Source organism: Anolis sagrei, chromosome 9 (genome assembly GCF_037176765.1).
Source record: "Anolis sagrei isolate rAnoSag1 chromosome 9, rAnoSag1.mat, whole genome shotgun sequence".
In the NCBI taxonomy this organism is placed as follows: domain Eukaryota; kingdom Metazoa; phylum Chordata; class Lepidosauria; order Squamata; family Dactyloidae; genus Anolis; species Anolis sagrei.
The window spans coordinates 29,832,104-29,849,358 of NC_090029.1; the positions used below are offsets into that span (position 1 = coordinate 29,832,104).

Consider the following 17,255-nt stretch of genomic DNA (forward strand, 5'->3'; position numbering starts at 1 on the left):
CTCTACCTCTTTCCTTCCTTTGCTTTTTGCTCCCATCCTTCCTTTTCTCTTTCCTGCCCACCCTCCCTCTTTCTCTCTTTCTTTCCCTTCTTCCTTCGTTCCCTCTTTCCTTCTTTCCTTCTCTCCTTTCTTCCTTCTCTACCTCTTTCTTTCCTTCCCCTTTTTCTTTTCCTTCTCTTTCTCTCCTTTCTTCCTTCTCTTCCTCCTTCCTTTCTTCACTTTTTGCTTCCTTCCTTCCTATTGTCTTTCCTTTCATCCCTCTTTCTCTCCTTCTTTCCCTCCTTCCTCCGCTCTCTTTCCTTCCTTTCCTTTTTTCCTTCGTTCATTCCTTCCTTCTCTACCTCTTTCTTTCCCCTTTTTCTTTTCCTTCTCTTTCTCTTTTTTCCTTCTATACCTCTTTTCTTCCTTCCTTCCTTCACTTTTTGTCCATCTTTCCTTCTGTCTTTCCTTCTTTCCTGCCCTCCTTCCCTCTTTGTCTCTTTCTTTCCCTTATTCCTTCACTCCCTTTCTTTCCTTTCCTCCTCTCCTTTCCTTCTCTCATTCCTTCCTTCTCTACCTCTTTATTTCCTTCCCCCTTTTTCTTTTCCTTCTCTTTCTCTCCTTTCTTCCTTCTCTACCTTTTTCCTTCCTTCGTTCGTTTTTTGCTTCCTTCCTATTGTCTTTCCTTCCCTCCCTCTTTCTCTCCTTTCTTCCTTCTCTACCTCTTTCTTTCCTTCCTTCTTCGCTTTTTGCTTCCATCCTTCCATCTTTCCTTCTTTCCTGCCCTCCCTCCTTCTCTCTTTCTTTCCCTTCTTCCTTCACTCCCTTTTTCCATCCTTTCATCATCTCCTTCCTTCCTCCCTTCCTTCCTTCTCTACCTCTTTCTTTCCTCCCCCTTTTTCTTTTCCTTCTCTTTCTCTTTCGGGTTGGAGTAAGCTCCCAACCATTGTGTAGCTCGCTGTCGACCTTTGCATCCTGAAAGACAGTTGCATCTGTCAACTAGGAAATTTAGGTACTCACCTTAAGCAATTATTATAAGCTATAGTTACCAATTACAATTCCTGGATTGCAATGGAAGAAACCTCAAGCCACTTACCTATGATATCAACGATATGTAGCTTCAGCTTTTGCTGCAAGGTGTTCAGAATAACGGGCAACGATCCCTGAGAGGGCGTCATCTTGACATTTTGCTTCACATCGTTTGAAACCGTCAGCCACAGCTTTCCAAATTCATCAGTGGTCATTTTCATTGGCCTGAATAGGAAGTTGGCAAAGAATATAAGAAAAAAAAACAACAAACAGTTGAGGTATTGTATTGTCGAAGGCTTTCATGGCCAGAATCACTGGGTTGTTGTAGGTTTTCCGGGCTATATGGCCATGTTCTAGAGGCATTTTCTCCTGATGTTTCGCCTGCATCTATGGCAAGCATCCTCAGAGGTATCCTCCCTACCTCTGAGGATGCTTGCCATAGATGCAGGCGAAACGTCAGGAGAAAATGCCTCTAGAACATGGCCATATAGCCCAGAAAACCTACAACAACCCAGTTGAGGTATTAATTTAAAGAATAAATTTAAACAAATATTTTTCTGCTCATTACTTAAAAATAAGCCAACATCCAAGAGTCATAAAGGATCAAGCTGGACAGGAGTCCTTTAAAATAAGGTACAGTATATAGGGTATAAGCATCCAAATCTGCCCTTGACTTACACATGAGGTCAAATTAAATAAATATATACCGTAATTAGGGAAATGCATTGGGAAACTTTCCAGTACATCAGGCACATAAAATGCAGAAACAGAAAGCATATAGGGTTGTTGTGAATTTTCAGTGTTTTATGGCCATGTTCCAGAAGCATTCTCTCCTGATGTTTCACCCACATCTATGGAAGGCATATTCAGAAGTTTTGTGAGGTCTATTGGAAACTAGGCAAGTGAGGTTCTCGTATATCTGTGAATGTCCAGGGTGGGAGAAAGAATTCTTGTTTGCTTGAGGCACATGTGGATGTTGCAATGTGCCACCTTAATTAGCATTTAATGGCCTTGCAGTTTCACAATCTGACTGGTTGCTGCCTGGGGGAATCCTTTGTTGGAGGGCCAGCTAACACCTCCCAAAGCCAGGCAGCAATCAGCCAGGCTTTGAAGCAATAATAATAATAATAATAATAATAATAATAATAATAATAATGGGAGGTGTTAGCTGGCCCTGATTGATTCTTGTCTGGAATCCCCCTGCTTTTTGAGTCTTGCTTTTTATTTACTATCCTGATTTTAGAGTGTTTTAATACTGGTAGCCAGAATTTGTTCATTTTTACTGTTTTCTCCTTTCTGTTATTTCTCCCACTCTGGACATTCCAGATATATAAACTTCACTTACTTAGTTTCCAACAGACCCCTCCAATTCTGAGGATGTCTCCCACAGATGTGGGTGAAACATCAGGAGGGAATGCTTCTGGAACATGGCCAGGCATGGACCCACATGGACCCATATGTGGGGGACCCTAATTAAAAACTCCTCAATCAACTTCGACATACGACAGCAGCTATGTAAATCGGAAGCCCTTCCACCCAGGCTTTATGGACTCCCCAAAATCCATAAGGACTCCACCCCACTCAGACCAATCGTGAGTGCCATTGGGTCCCCCACATATGACTTAGCCAAATTTCTTGCTGCACAGTTACAAAGCCACATTGGGCTCACAACACACTACATCAAGGACTCAGCCCACTTCATTGAAAAAATCAGCAATCTCCAGCTAAATACAAACGACAAATTGATCAGCTTCGATGTGGTGTCTCTATTTACCATGGTCCCAGTTGCAGACACCATGGCACTCATCAACCAGAGGTTCCCAGAAGACATCACGGCGCTGTTTCACCATTGCCTCACCACCAGCTATTTTCAGTGGGACAATGAATTCTACGAACAGAAAGATGGGGTAGCTATGGGGAGCCCTCTCAGCCCAGTCATAGCTAACTTCTACATGGAACAATTTGAAAAACAAGCTCTTGAAACAGCAACCAAAAAGCCCACTATATGGTTCAGATATGTGGATGACACTTTCACCATTTGGAGCCATGGAGATGAAGAACTCAACAGGTTCCTGGACCATCTTAACAGCATCCACCCTAACATCCAGTTCACTATGGAAAAAGAAAAGGAAGGAAGACTGCCTTTTCTAGATGTCCTAGTCATCCGCAAACCAGATCAACAATTGGGTCACACCGTTTACAGAAAAGCCACACACACAGATAGATATCTACATAAAAACTCCAACCATCACCCAAGTCAAAAAAGAAGCACCATCAAAGCCTTGGCAGACCGTGCAAAAAGAATCTGTGAACCCCACCTCCTCCAAGATGAACTGAACCACCTCAACGGGGCTCTCCAGGCCAATGGAGACTCCACCTCAGACATCAGAAGAGCTGCAAGACCAAGAACAAGCCACAAGAGTAAAGATGAAGATCCACCCAGAGGAAAAGTGTTCCTGCCATACATCAAGGGAACCACTGATCGCATAGGGAAGCTGATGAGGAAACACAACATACAAACAATCTACAAACCCACCAAGAAAATCCAACAAATGCTACGTTCAGCAAAGGACAAGAGGGATCCTCTCACCTCTGCAGGAGTCTACCGTATACCATGCAGCTGTGGACAAGTCTACATAGGGACCACCAAACGCAGCGCCCAAACAAGAATCCAGGAACATGAAAGGCACTGCAGACTACTTCAACCAGAGAAGTCAGCCATAGCAGAGCACCTGATGAACCAAACTGGACACAGCATTTTATTTGAGAACACAAAAATGCTGGACCACTCTCACAACCACCATGTCAGACTACACAGAGAAGCCATTGAAATCCACAAACATGTGGACAATTTCAACAGAAAGGAAGAAACCATGAAAATGAACAAAATCTGGCCACCAGTATTAAAAAATTCTAAAATTAAAACAGCAGAGAGAAAAACAGGCAGGGACATCTAATCACCTTTCAAGAAGAGTTTGCTCCAGGCACTGTCAGCCCATTGTATGCTAATCAAGGTGGTCAGTTGAAAAGATTCACACCTAGCCCAACTTACAAAAGCCTTTTGTCTCACCCTGGTCATTCCACAGATATATAAACCCCTTTTTCCCAGCTCCAGCAGACCTCTGAGGATGCCTGCCATAGATGCAGGCGAAACGTCAGGAGAAATGCCTCTAGAACATGGCCATATAGCCCGAAAAAACCCACAAGAACTGAGTGATTCCGGCCATGAAAGCCTTCGACAATACAATAATAATACACTTTCTTTATATTCTGATTTATCTCCCTGGAGGGACTCAGAGCAGATTATAGTACACATAAAAGGCAAACATTCAATGCCCTTTACACAAAGAACAACAACGTACAATATACGTACACAGACAAACCTAAAAGCCTTCCCCTTCCTAACATTTCACATTTCAAATAATATTTAATTCTATTTTAACATTTGTATATTTTTAGGTTTTAAATTGTATTGCACTGGTTATATTGTAAGATGCTTTTGAGAGAGAAAATTGGGTATTTATAACAACAACAAAAAGTACATGGGGTGTGTTTACATGTATGGTGTGTACACAATATATTGTGCATTTGCGTACAGGAGAGCTTTCCACATGAAACAGATGCTTTATGTTCCAACTATGTATGAATCAACTTGTTTTAAGAGAATTACCTGATAAAATCCAGCAGGACTAAAGGTACAGAAAACCTGAGGCGTGTTTCCGATTCTAGATGGTAAACGACAGAACCCAAAATGACAACCGATGAGCAAAGTTCCTCCATCTCAACACTTGTTTGGAAGCTTTCTATGCTTTCAGCTCCTATTGTAGCAAAATGACAGCCAAGACGTTCAACCATCTATATGTTAAAAAGGGAAGAAAAATTATTTATTTATTTACTTATTTATTTACTATACTTCTAACCTGCCTTTCTCAACCCTGAAGGGGACTCAAGGAAGCCTTACAAAGGGAACAATTCAATGCCACATGTATATATACATCAATGAATAAACAAAAACATTAAAACCAACCAATTAAAGCATAACGTTAAAACAACAATTAAAATCACATAATCCTGATCATATTCCAGGGCTAGTATGGGTCGTCATTAGATTAATTTATAATCTTTTATGGCCTTGCTCCTATTATTGACCAAAAATTGGATCCCAGAGCCATGTTTTTAGTTTTTAGGAGAGATGGGGTCAATTTAATTTCACTGGGGAGGGAGTTCCATAGACGAGGGGCCAACACAGACAAGGCCCAGTCTCTTGTTCTCACCAGTTGCACTTGTGAAGAACCGCCTGTTGGACCATTTGAAGCTTCCAAACAGTCTTCAAAGGCAACCCCATGTAGAGTGAGTTGCAGTAATCTATTCTCGATGTAAGGGCCTCCCCTGACAATGTTAGCCTCCGAGGTGGATTACAGAGATTGGATAGGTAAGCTTGGCCAGAACTGTTTAGGGCTTTATAGGCTAAAGCCAGCACTTTGAATTGTGCTCAGTAGCAGATTGGCAGCCAGTAGAGTTGGCGTAGCAAGGGCGTAGAGTGCTCCCTGTATGCCGCTCTGGTGAGAAACCTGGCTACCGCCTGTTGGACCATTTGAAGCTTCCGAACAGTCTTCAAAAGCAACCCCATGTAGAGTGAATTGCAGTAATCTATTCTTGATGTAACCAGAGCGTGGACCACCATGGCCAAGTCAGACTTCCCAAGGTATGGGTGCAACTGATGCACAAGCTTTAATTGTGCAAAAGCTCTCCTGGCCTGCCAAAACCTGGGGTTTCAGGATCAGCAATGAGTCCAGGATCACTCCCAAGCTGCAAACCTGTGTCTTCAGAGGTACTGTAACCTCGTCCAATACAGGCTGCAACCATATACTCAATTCAGCCTTGTGACTGGCTAGTAGTAATCATAATAATAATCATAATAATAATTACAAGTCAAACATGCAGTTGAAGAAGAAAAACACACCCTGGCAGAATATGTCAAGGAAAGCCAAGAATCTGCTTTAATTGAAGTCAATAATCGGAAACTGTTGTAGCAGGGTATAAATAAAGATTATTATTATTATTATTATTATTATTATTATTATTATTATTACCATTTAAAGGGGGAAAGCAAAGCCCCTGATAAACATGATTGTAATCCCTTATTGAAAAGCCAAAACCAAGGTTACAACAACATCTGTTATAGAGCTCCAGTATGCTGATGACAACATCGTCTGTGCACATTAAGAAGACTTACAAGCCACTAAACCCTAAACACCTTCACAAAAGCTTACGAGAAGTCCGGCCTGTCTTTAAACATAAAAAAAAAGAAAGTGCTCTTCCAGCAGTCATCAGCCAATCCCTCTCCAATGCCAGAAATACAACTTAATGGTGTAGCATTAGAAAATGTTGACCCTTTCCACTCCCTTGGCAGCCACCTCTCCACAAAAGTCAACATTTACACTGAAATACAACACTGCCTGAGCTCTGCGAGTGCAGCTTTTTCCCAAAAGAAGCAGAGAGTGTTTGAGGACCGGGACATCCGTAGGGATACCAAGGTGCTTGCTTATAAAGCTATTGTCCTCCCAACCCTGCTATACGCCTGCGAGATGTGGACTGTCTACAGATGTCACATGCAACTCCTGGAATGATTCCATCAGCGCTGCCTCCGAAAAATCCTGCAAATCTCTTGGGAAGGCAAGCGGACAAATGTCAGCGTGCTGGAAGAAGCAAAGACCACCAGCATTGAAGCGATGGTCCTCTGCCATCAACTCCGCTGGACCGGCCATGTTGTCCAGATGCCCAACCACCGTCTCCCAAAGCAGTTACTCTATTCCAAACTCAAAAACGGAAAATTGAATGTTGGTGGGCAGGAAAAGAGATTGAAAGATGGGCTCAAAGCCAACCTTAAAAACTCTGGCATAGACACTGAGAAATTGGAAGCACTCTAGCTGGAGGTCAGCTGTGACCAGCAGTGCTGTAGAATTTGAAGAGGCACAATTGGAGGGCGAAAGAGAGAAATGCGCCAAGAGAAAGGCATGTCAAGTCAACACTGACCAGGACCGCCTTTCACCTGGAAACTGATGCTCTCACTGAGGGAGAAGATGCAGATCAGGAATAGGGCTCCACAGCCACCTACGGACCCACCGCCGGGACACTGACCCTGGAGGACCATCATCCTCGGACTACGAGGGATTGCTTCGCCTAAGTAGCCCCTTATTACCTTTAGATGCTCTGTGCGCTCCAATTCCAGACTTGCATCTCTTAGAACACTGCTGCTCTTATTGGCCAGAAACAAAAACAGCGAAACACAATCATCCTGCCAGACTTTACAAAAATACAAAACCAGAGTTTCATCGGAGCAAAGTTGTGTCATTTCTGAATGAGGATATTGAGCCGCTTCGTCCGGTAAGTAAGGCATCAAAGAGTGCTGCTTACGAACTACAGTCTGGGCACTTGAAGGAGGAGGAAAGATCTCCATATTACAATCGGCAAACAGAGAGGACTGAGAAAGTCTGTGGTCCAAAAGCCGTTCGTTTAGTCCATCTTCCTGCAGAGAGTGAGACCTGACAGGTACCACCTTGGATCCAGGAGTTTCAACAGAGCTCAGTGACGCTTTCCTAAATCCACGCTGCCCATTGTTTTGAAAGGACTCCTTGTTCTTTGAGAGTGTGTCTGCAAGAGGAGAAAGGGCACTGGAAGGTCCCTCGTTTGCTTTGGCTTCACTTATTTTGGATTTCTTTGTGAACTTCTGAGTTGCGGTGTCACCTTTGCCCATCTTAGGAAACAAAGAAAGAAAACACACTTTCAAAAATGGGAACTCAAAAATAATTAAGGTGGGAGGGTTTTCAGAATTAGAGCTCACCTTAACCCACAATTTGTGACAACAAGACTCAATGTTTATTTTTGTTATGCACCCGTTAAAAACTCTGGCATAGACACTGAGAACTGGGAAGCCCTGGCCCTTGAGTGCTCCAGTAAAATAATAAATGTAATAGAAATAATAGAAATAATAATAATAATAATTTATAATGGCATAAATAATGCAAATGGAATAACAATAGAGTCAAATAATAAATATTAAATAATGGCATAAAATAATGTAAATGGAGTAATAATAATAATAATAATAATAATAATAATAATAATAGAGTAAAATAATAAATGTTAAAGAAATAATAATAATAGCATGAAATAATGTAAGTGGAATAATAACAATAATAATATAATAAAATAATAAATGTAAAAAAGTAACAATGGCATAAAATAATGTAAATGGAATAATAATAATAATAATAATAATAATAGATTGAAATAATAAATGTAATAAAAATACAAATAATAACAGACTCAATGTTTATTTTTGTTATGCACCCGTTAAAAACTCTGGCATAGACACTGAGAACTGGGAAGCCCTGGCCCTTGAGTGCTCCAGTTAAAATAATAAATGTAATAGAAATAATAGAAATAATAATAATAATAATAATAATAATGGCATAAATAATGTAAATGGAATAATAATAGAGTCAAATAATAAATATTAAAGAAATAATAATAATGGCATAAAATAATGTAAGTGGAATAATAATAATAATAATAATAATAATAGAGTAAAATAATAAATGTTAAAGAAATAATTATAATAGCATGAAATAATATAAGTGGAATAATAACAATAATAATATAGTAAAATAATAAATGTTAAAAAAAATAAAAATGGCATAAAATAATGTAAATGGAATAATAATAATAATAATAATAATAATAATAATAATAATAGATTGAAATAATAAATGTAATAAAAATACAAATAATAACAGAGTAAGATAATAAATAACCTTGACTCGAGTATAAGCCATGGGGGGTTTTTCAGCCTATAAAAGGGCTGAAAAACTCAGCTTATACTTGAGTATATATGGTATATCCCAAATTAGCCCCCGGTGGCGCAGTGGGACTGAAGACCGACAGGTCGCAGGTTCAAATCCGGGGAGAGGCGGATGAGCTCCCTCTATCAGCTCCAGCTCCTCATGCGGGGACATTAGAGAAGCCTCCCACAAGGATGATAAAAACATCAAATCATCCGGGCGTCCCCTGGGCAACATCCTTGCAGACGGCTAATTCTCTCACACCAGAAGTGACTTGCAGTTTCTCAAGTCACTCCTGACATGACAAAAAAAATAATCCCAAATTAGGAAACCCAATCAATTATTTGTACCTTGGGTTGCACCAAAGTAAACAACAGAGCTTTTGAAACTGGTCTCTATGTTTCAGAACCAGCCAGAAGGGTCAGAACAGTTTTAGATTAAATGTTAAAAGTAACTGAAATCGGCCACTGCTATGATGCTTGAATAAACTGCCATACCAGACTGATGCTGCTTTGTGAGCTCAGGCCAACAAAGAGGGTTGAAGCTAGTTGTTGTTTCTCTTTCTCTCCCTCCGAAAGGACAGGCGTTTTTGGCTCAGACGTTGATGGAAAGTTACCGACAATATTCTCCAGAATTGTGCTGGTGGGCAGAACTGATTTGATGCTGTCTTCATTTTCCACTGGGCTTTCTTTTTGTGGGAGGTAGCCTTCTTTTCCCCAAAGTTTCTTAATACCTTCAAGCTTCAAATTGTTGGCCCTAAAGGAAATAGTAATTGGGAAGGTTAAAACTTGGTATTTCCCCCCAGAAGATGAAAGAAAAAGGTGGGACCGCGTTGCCACAACTATTGAATCTGCTGACCTAAAGGTTGGCAATTCAAAGCTGCAGGTCAGGGTGAGCTGCCGCTGTTAGCCCTAGCTCATGCCAACCTAGCAGTTTGAAAACTTGCAAATGTGAGTAGATCAATAGGTACCGCTTTGACGGGAAGGTAATAAAGGTGCCCATGTAGCCATACCTGCAACATGACCAGAAGGTGTCTACGGACAACAGGTTCCTTGGCTTGGATATGGAGAAAGAGCACCTCCTTATTTCAGTTACTCAGGCCCCATCTACACTGCCATAAAAAATCCAGGTTATCTGCTTTAAAATTGATTATATGGAAGTGTGCACTCATTTAATTCAGGAGAAAAAAGGCACATAGGAAAAAGAGAGGGAAGGAGAAAAGGGAGAAAGAAAGGTAGGTAGGAAACAAAGAGGGAAGGAAGAGAAGAAAACGAGAAGGAAAGGGAGTGTTGTAGATCAGGCGGAGGCTCCCGAGTCTGGTGGGTTCACTGATGATTTAGAGAGGATTATGGGATCGCCTGTGGGATTCCCTGGGGCATGAAGTGATGAAGATTCAAGTCAGGGGAATGATGCTTTTCTCTGTGAGAAATATGATTTGGAAAGTGCAGGGCTTCAAGGTCAGTCAGAGGAGCCAGAAACTGCAACATTAGATAAGGAGTTGGGTGAAGAACTAAGTGATACAGAAGGCTCCCAGGAAAAAAACACCTGGAGCTACAGAGATCATCAAAGGTTTTTATTTACAGATCAGAGCAAAAAAAAAAATAGGCATCATAGGTCAGAGGGATTACATGAAAAGGGAGAAAGAAAGGTAGGTAGGAAACAAAGAGGGAAGGAAGAGAAGAAAACGAGAAGGAAAGGGAGTGTTGTAGATCAGGCAGAGGCTCCTGAGGCTGCGGGGTTCACTGATGATTTAGAGAGGATTATGGGATCGCCTGTGGGATTCCCTGGGGCATGAAGTGATGAAGATTCAAGTCAGGGGAATGATGCTTTTCTCTGTGAGAAATATGATTTGGAAAGTACAGGGCTTCAAGGTCAGTCAGAGGAGCCAGAAACTGCAACATTAGATAAGGAGTTGGCTGAAGAACTAAGTGATACAGAAGGCTCCCAGGAAAAAAACACCTGGAGCTACAGAGATCATCAAAGGTTTTTATTTACAGATCAGAGCAAAAAAATAGGCATCATAGGTCAGAGGAATTACATGAAAAAGTTGTGGGAAAAAATCATGGGAAACTGAATATTTTCATGTGTATCTATTAACAACAGGAAGGGAGCAAACAGAGAAGAAAGGGAGAAAGAAAGAAAAGAAGAAAGGAAAGAAGGAAACAGAGAGGGAAGGTAGAGAAGAAAGGTACAAAGAAAAGTAGGAAGGACTTGCCCCATGCACTATACCTGACATGCCCCATCCACTGTATGTCCACAGCTAATACTAACTGATTTATTTCTTGTGATATGCTGCATATTGTCAGTACGATAGTGTTTTTACTGGTGTGTAATATAGTTTATAGTTTTAAAACTCTGGGTGTCCGATGCAGGACGTAATGCTATGTAATATTATTCAAGAGTTAAAGGCATAGAGCGATTTACTGCCTAGAGCCGTGATGGTGAACCTATGACATGCGTGTCAGCACTGACACGCATGGCTATTTTTGATGACACGCAGACACATGCAGCCGCATGCAGAGAACTACACCTTATAAGAGCCAATCTAATTCCATCCTTAAATTGGTAAAAGGCTCTACAAATTTAACATCTGCATGTTTGAGCATTGTTCACTCCATAACTCAGCATGGATTATATATTTTTCTTATTTAAACCATAAATATTGCAAAATTATGGTGTGTTTTTTCTCTCTCGAAGTGACACCCCACCCAAGTTATGCTCAGAGTTTTGGGGAATTTTGACATACCAAGCTCAAAATGTTGCCCATCACTGGCCTAGAGAGTGAACTGTGAGCTTTTCCTGTATGCGTCACAAATTCCAATAACGTGGATTTAAGATAACAGACTGCTGGGCATTCTCTTCCAGCCATGCCGGAGAGGAAGCAAGACGCGTGTGTGATTTCTCTTGTACATAGTTATGTTTTGTTGTTTTTGTAGCTGTTAGAAAGTAACTAAATAAAATGTGCCACTTCAAGGCTTTGAATGAAGACTGTACACTTTGTTTTCATTGCGTGCCTCATAGCAGTTGCTCTGAGGCCAAATTTTACTGACACTTTCTGATTTCAGGCCAAGAAATCAAAAATACATAATCAAGTCTCCCGTGGAGAAAGAAACATAACTCACCCCTTCTGTCCTGTATCGGTGCTATTCCCAGAGATGTCGGATCCCAGAGAAAGTCCAGTTGGGGACTGCCTTCCAGTAAAGCTAGATGCTGAGAAACTTTGAGAGAGGGACAGCCCATAAGGTTCAAAATTCAAAGCTGCAAAGAGAGGGGGAATAATGGAATCATAGAATCAAAGAGTTGGAAGAGACCTCATGGGCCATCCAGTCCAACCCCGCTCTGCCAAGAAGCAGGAATATTGCATTCAAATCACCCCTGACAGATGGCCATCCAGCCTCTGTTTAAAAGCTTCCAAAGAAGGAGTGTCCACCACACTCCAAGGCAGAGAGTTCCACTGCTGAACGGCTCTCACAGTCAGGAAGTTCTTCCTCATGTTCAGATGGAATCTCTTGTAGTTTGAAGCCATTGTTCCTTGTCCTAATCTCCATGGAAGCTCCCTCCCTCCTCCCTGTGGCTTCCTCTCACATATTTATACATGGCTATCATATCCCCTCTCATCCTTCTCTTCTTCAGGCTAAACATGCCCAGCTCCTTAAGCTGCTCCTCATAGGGCTTGTTCTCCAGACCCTTGATCATTTTAGTTGCCCTCCTCTGGACACATTCCAGCTTGTCAATATCTCTCTTGAATTGTGGTGCCCAGAATTGGACACAATATTCCAGGTGTGGTCTAACCAAAGCGGAATAGAGGGGTAGTGGCATTACTTCCCTAGATCTAGACACTATGCTCCTATTGTTGCAGGCCAAAATCCCATTGGCTTTTTTGCCGCCACATCACATTGTTGGCTCATGTTTAACTTGTTGTCTCGAGCCAGGCATTGTCCCCCATTCTGTATCTTTGCATTTCGTTTTTTCTGCCTAAATGGAGTATCTTGCATTTTAAGAATCACTCTTAAAACTCAACAATCAATCTTTACGACAATAACCAGCATAGGGAAGTCTACATATTTACTCAAATTGTGTTGCACACATATATTTCACATCCCACATTACACACCAACCATTCTTATTATTGCTGTGTACCTCCATTTCTGACCTATACCAAACCTAAGGGAAACATGGCAAAGGGTTTTCTTGGCAGAATTTGTTCTAACTGCTTACAATGAACCACTTGACACCATTCTTTTATAGAACATAGACAAATACAGGGAAAAGAGAAGTATATGAACTTTCTGCAGGAATCTACCATATGCCATGCAGCTGTGGACAAGAAGTCTACATAGGGACCACCAAACGCAGCGTTACCCAAACACGAATCAAGGAACATGAAAGGCACTGCAGACTAATTCAACCAGAGAAGTCAACCATAGCAGAGCACCTGAGGAACCAACCTGGACACAGCAAAAGCTTCATGGAACATCAAGAAGATAAGAAAACAAACATGCATTCCATTTGAACAATTCATATTTTTTATGGCAGAGACGGACATTTTTCCAATTGGTTTTGATGCGGTAGTTTTGATTTTGATGCAAAATTTGCCCATGCCTGTTCTAACCTTATGCTTAAAAAAATGCTTTCAGGCGGAGTCAATAAGCAATCACCTTTTTCCTGAGACAACTTCTCCTCTTGCCTTTGGTGATGAGGTTTGTATGGGGCTGCACCGCGGTCTAGTCCTTCAGCTACAAACCCATCTAAGAAAGATAAGGAAGCATCGACCTATAAGGAATCAGAGAATATGTCAAAAACTTGACGTTTGATTACACAGTATCCCCATTCCTCAAGTAAATGCCATTATGCTTTCTGAGCCCAATCTTCTTATTAGTCTGGAACACACTTTACCCCCAAATCAAGCTATGTGTACTTTGGTCAATCTGTGATGCAAAGAGGGACATGTTGTTCTAAGTACAACATCTATACTTTGCCCACTCACTTCATAGAATCATAGAATCAAAGAGTTGGAAGAGACCTCATGGGCCATCCAGTCCAACCCTCTGCCAAGAAGCAGGAATATTGCATTCAAATCACCCCTGACAGATGGCCATCCAGCCTCTGTTTAAAGGCTTCCAACTTCATTTCAATGCATAAAGAGGAGGATCTCTGTATCAAACAGCTGAGGAGGAGGGGAGGTTAAAGCCGTACCATAGATCACACCTCTCAAACTCAAGGCCCAGAGGCTGAATCTGGTCCTTCATGTCATTTCATGTGGCCCTCCAGATGCTAGACTCCAACTCCTATTTTCCTCTTTATTGGACAGCATGACCAGAGCTGATGGGAGTTGTGATACAGCAACATCTGAATGTCTTCCAACTTTGTTTTCTTTAGTCGGGAGAGTGCTTGAATTTAGATACAAGACTTGTGGATATGATGCCTGACATTAAAACATCCTTTAATGATATTATAATTATATATTTTATATTACTAATAATCTATATAAATAAAAATGTAATGTTCATTTGTGGAATTAACAGAACTCAAAAACCACTGGACAAATTGACACCAAATTTGAATACAAGGCATCTAACAACCCAATGTATGTCCTAATATTACTAATAATCTATATAAATAAAAATGTAATGTTCGTTTGTGGTATTCACCGAACTCAAAAACCACTGGACGAATTGACACCAAATTTGGACACAAGACACCTAACAACCCAATGTATGTCCTTCACTCAAAAAAATTGATTTTGTCATTTGGGAGTTGTAGTTGCTGGGATTTATAGTTCACCTACAATCAAAGAGCATTCTGAACGCCACCAATGATGGAATTGAACCAAACTTGGCACACAGTTCTCCCATGAACAACAGAAAATACTGGAAGGGTTTGGTGGGCAGTGCCCTTTGGTTTTGGAGTTGTAATTCACCTACATCCAGAGATCACTGTGGACTCAAACAATGGTGGATCTGGACCAAGCTTGGCACAGATACCCAATATGCCCAAATATGAACACTGGTGGAGTTTGGGGAAAATAGAATCTTGACATTTGGGAGTGGTAGTTGCTGGGATTTATAGTTCACCTACAATCATGGAGCACTCTGAACTACACCAATAATGGAATTGAACCAAACTTGGCACACAGAGCTCCCATGACCAACAGAATATACTTGGAAGGGTTTGGTGGGCATTGATCTTGAGTTTGGGAGTTGTAGTTCACCTACATTCAGAGAGCACTGTGGACTCAAACAATGATGGATCTGGATCAAACTTGGCATGAATATTCAATATGCCCAAATGTGAACACTGGTGAAGTTTGGGGAAAATAGACCTTGACATTGGGGAGTTGTAGTTGCTGGAATTAATAGTTCACCGACTAACAAAGAACATTCTGAAGCCCACCAACAATAGAATTAGGCCAAACTTCCCACACAGAACTCCCATGACCAACAGAAAATACTGTCTGTGATGGTCTTTGGCGACCCCTCTGACACCACCTCGCGACCCCTTCAGGGGTCCCGACCCCCAGGTTGAGAACCACTGATCACTGGCGTCCAATCTTCGCTCTGCGAGGTTTTTTGGACTTCAGCTTCCGGGATTCCTGAGCACTGGAGTCCCAAACACCAGGAAGATCAAAGGCTGGACCCCGCTGAATTCAACCATCTACCTAGATCTTTTGTTTTAAGACATACAAGACGGACGTACTCTTCTTTCCAGCATCTACAGAAAGAATTGCTTTCTGTAGCAATTTCAAAGACAAAGGATTGCATGGACTTACCACTCTATCCTCATAACTAGCATCAACGGGGAACAACTTCTTCATCAATTCCTTGTCTTCATAAAGATGCTTTAATTCGAAGGCGTACTGCCTCATGCAAGTATCCAGGGAGGTACTGAATTCCATGATGAGTTTATCAACAGTTTCGGAACACGTCGAACGAGATGCTATTTTCGTGACCGCAGCCATAATCCAGGCTTTCGTTTCAGAAGTGGCCTTCCTCTCCAGAATCCTATGCAAACTTGCCAAGACAACTTCTGGGTCCACATCGGTCATAAGACAACTATATTCTCCCAGCACCTGTCATAGGAAAATTAGAACAGGTTCTTACTGTATACACTCAAGTATAAGCCGACCCAAATATAAGCCGAAGCATCTCATTTTACCACAAAAAACTGGGAAAACCTATTGACTAAAGTGTAAGTCGAGGGTGGGAAAGACTGTTAAACTCTGATTAAACCATTATTCTAACCACCTTCAATGTAAATGTGCTTACATGTCTTTCCAATAATAATAAAGATAGTAAAACAATAAATGTAATAATAATAATAATAAAAGTAAAATAATGGAAATGTAATAATAACAGTAATAATAGAATAAAATAATAAATGTAATAATTACAATAAAAATAGAGCAAAATAATAAATGTAATGATGATAATAATAAATAGAGTGAAATAATAAATGTAATAATTACAATAAAAATAGAGCAAAATAATAAATGTAATGATCATAATAAACAGAGTGAAATAATACATGTAATAATTACAATAATAAATAGAGCAAACTAATAAATGTAATGATAATAATAACTAGAGCGAAATAATACATGTAATAATTACAATAATAAATAAAGCAAAATAATAAATGTAATGATGATAATAATAAACAGAATGAAATAATACATGTAATAATTACAATAATAAATAAAGCAAACTAATAAATGTAATGATAATAACAGAGTGAAATAATACATGTAATAATTACAATAATAAATAAAGCAAAATAATAAATGTAATGATAATAGAGTGAAATAATACATGTAATAATTACAATAATAAATAGAGCAAACTAATAAATGTAATGATAATAATAAAGAGTGAAATAATACATGTAATAATTACAATAATAAATAGAGCAAAATAATTAATGCTGCCATGCACTGAGCACGCCTGCTCTCCCCTCCCTGCTTGGAGTTTCAGAAACAGCCCTCCCCTTGGCTGGGAGGCCAGCTGACAGGCCATCCAATCACAGCAGGAGGAGGGCTTTTGGTGGGAGGAAGGGATCGATTTGTCATTTGGGAGTTGTAGTTGTAGTCATTTGGGAGTTGCAGTTGCTGGGATTTATAGTTAACCTACAAAGGGTGCTTTCCCCCCCTGCCTTGAAGGGACACGATCCTCTCTCCAGCCTTGCACGCTCTCCCTCACCTGCACACCATGCTACCGTGCACTGAGCACGCCTGCTCTCCTCTCCCTGATTGGAGTTCCAGAAACAGCCCTCCCCTTGGCTGAGAGGACAGTGGAGAGGCCGGCCAATCACAACAGGAGGAGGGCTTTTGGTGGGAGGGTTCTCCATCTGTTTCCAAATGGGAAGAGAAGAACAGGTGGAGAGATCTTCAGCCTTCTCTGCCAAAGG

The 17,255-nt window shown here is 40.7% G+C and overlaps 1 protein-coding gene across 1 annotated transcript in view; it reads right to left on the reverse strand.

Moving 5' to 3' along the window:
- AP4E1 (adaptor related protein complex 4 subunit epsilon 1) overlaps positions 1-17,255 on the reverse strand; it is a 40,133-nt gene that overhangs the window by 3,594 nt on the left and 19,284 nt on the right. Inside the window, exons 14-20 of the mRNA XM_060755273.2 lie at positions 15,622-15,921; positions 13,511-13,625; positions 11,975-12,110; positions 9,350-9,608; positions 7,211-7,765; positions 4,679-4,863; positions 1,076-1,233 (exon numbers count right to left, since the gene is read on the reverse strand). Coding sequence (XP_060611256.2) covers positions 1,076-1,233; positions 4,679-4,863; positions 7,211-7,765; positions 9,350-9,608; positions 11,975-12,110; positions 13,511-13,625; positions 15,622-15,921 — 1,708 coding nt within the window. The remainder of the gene's footprint in view (positions 1-1,075; positions 1,234-4,678; positions 4,864-7,210; positions 7,766-9,349; positions 9,609-11,974; positions 12,111-13,510; positions 13,626-15,621; positions 15,922-17,255) is intronic.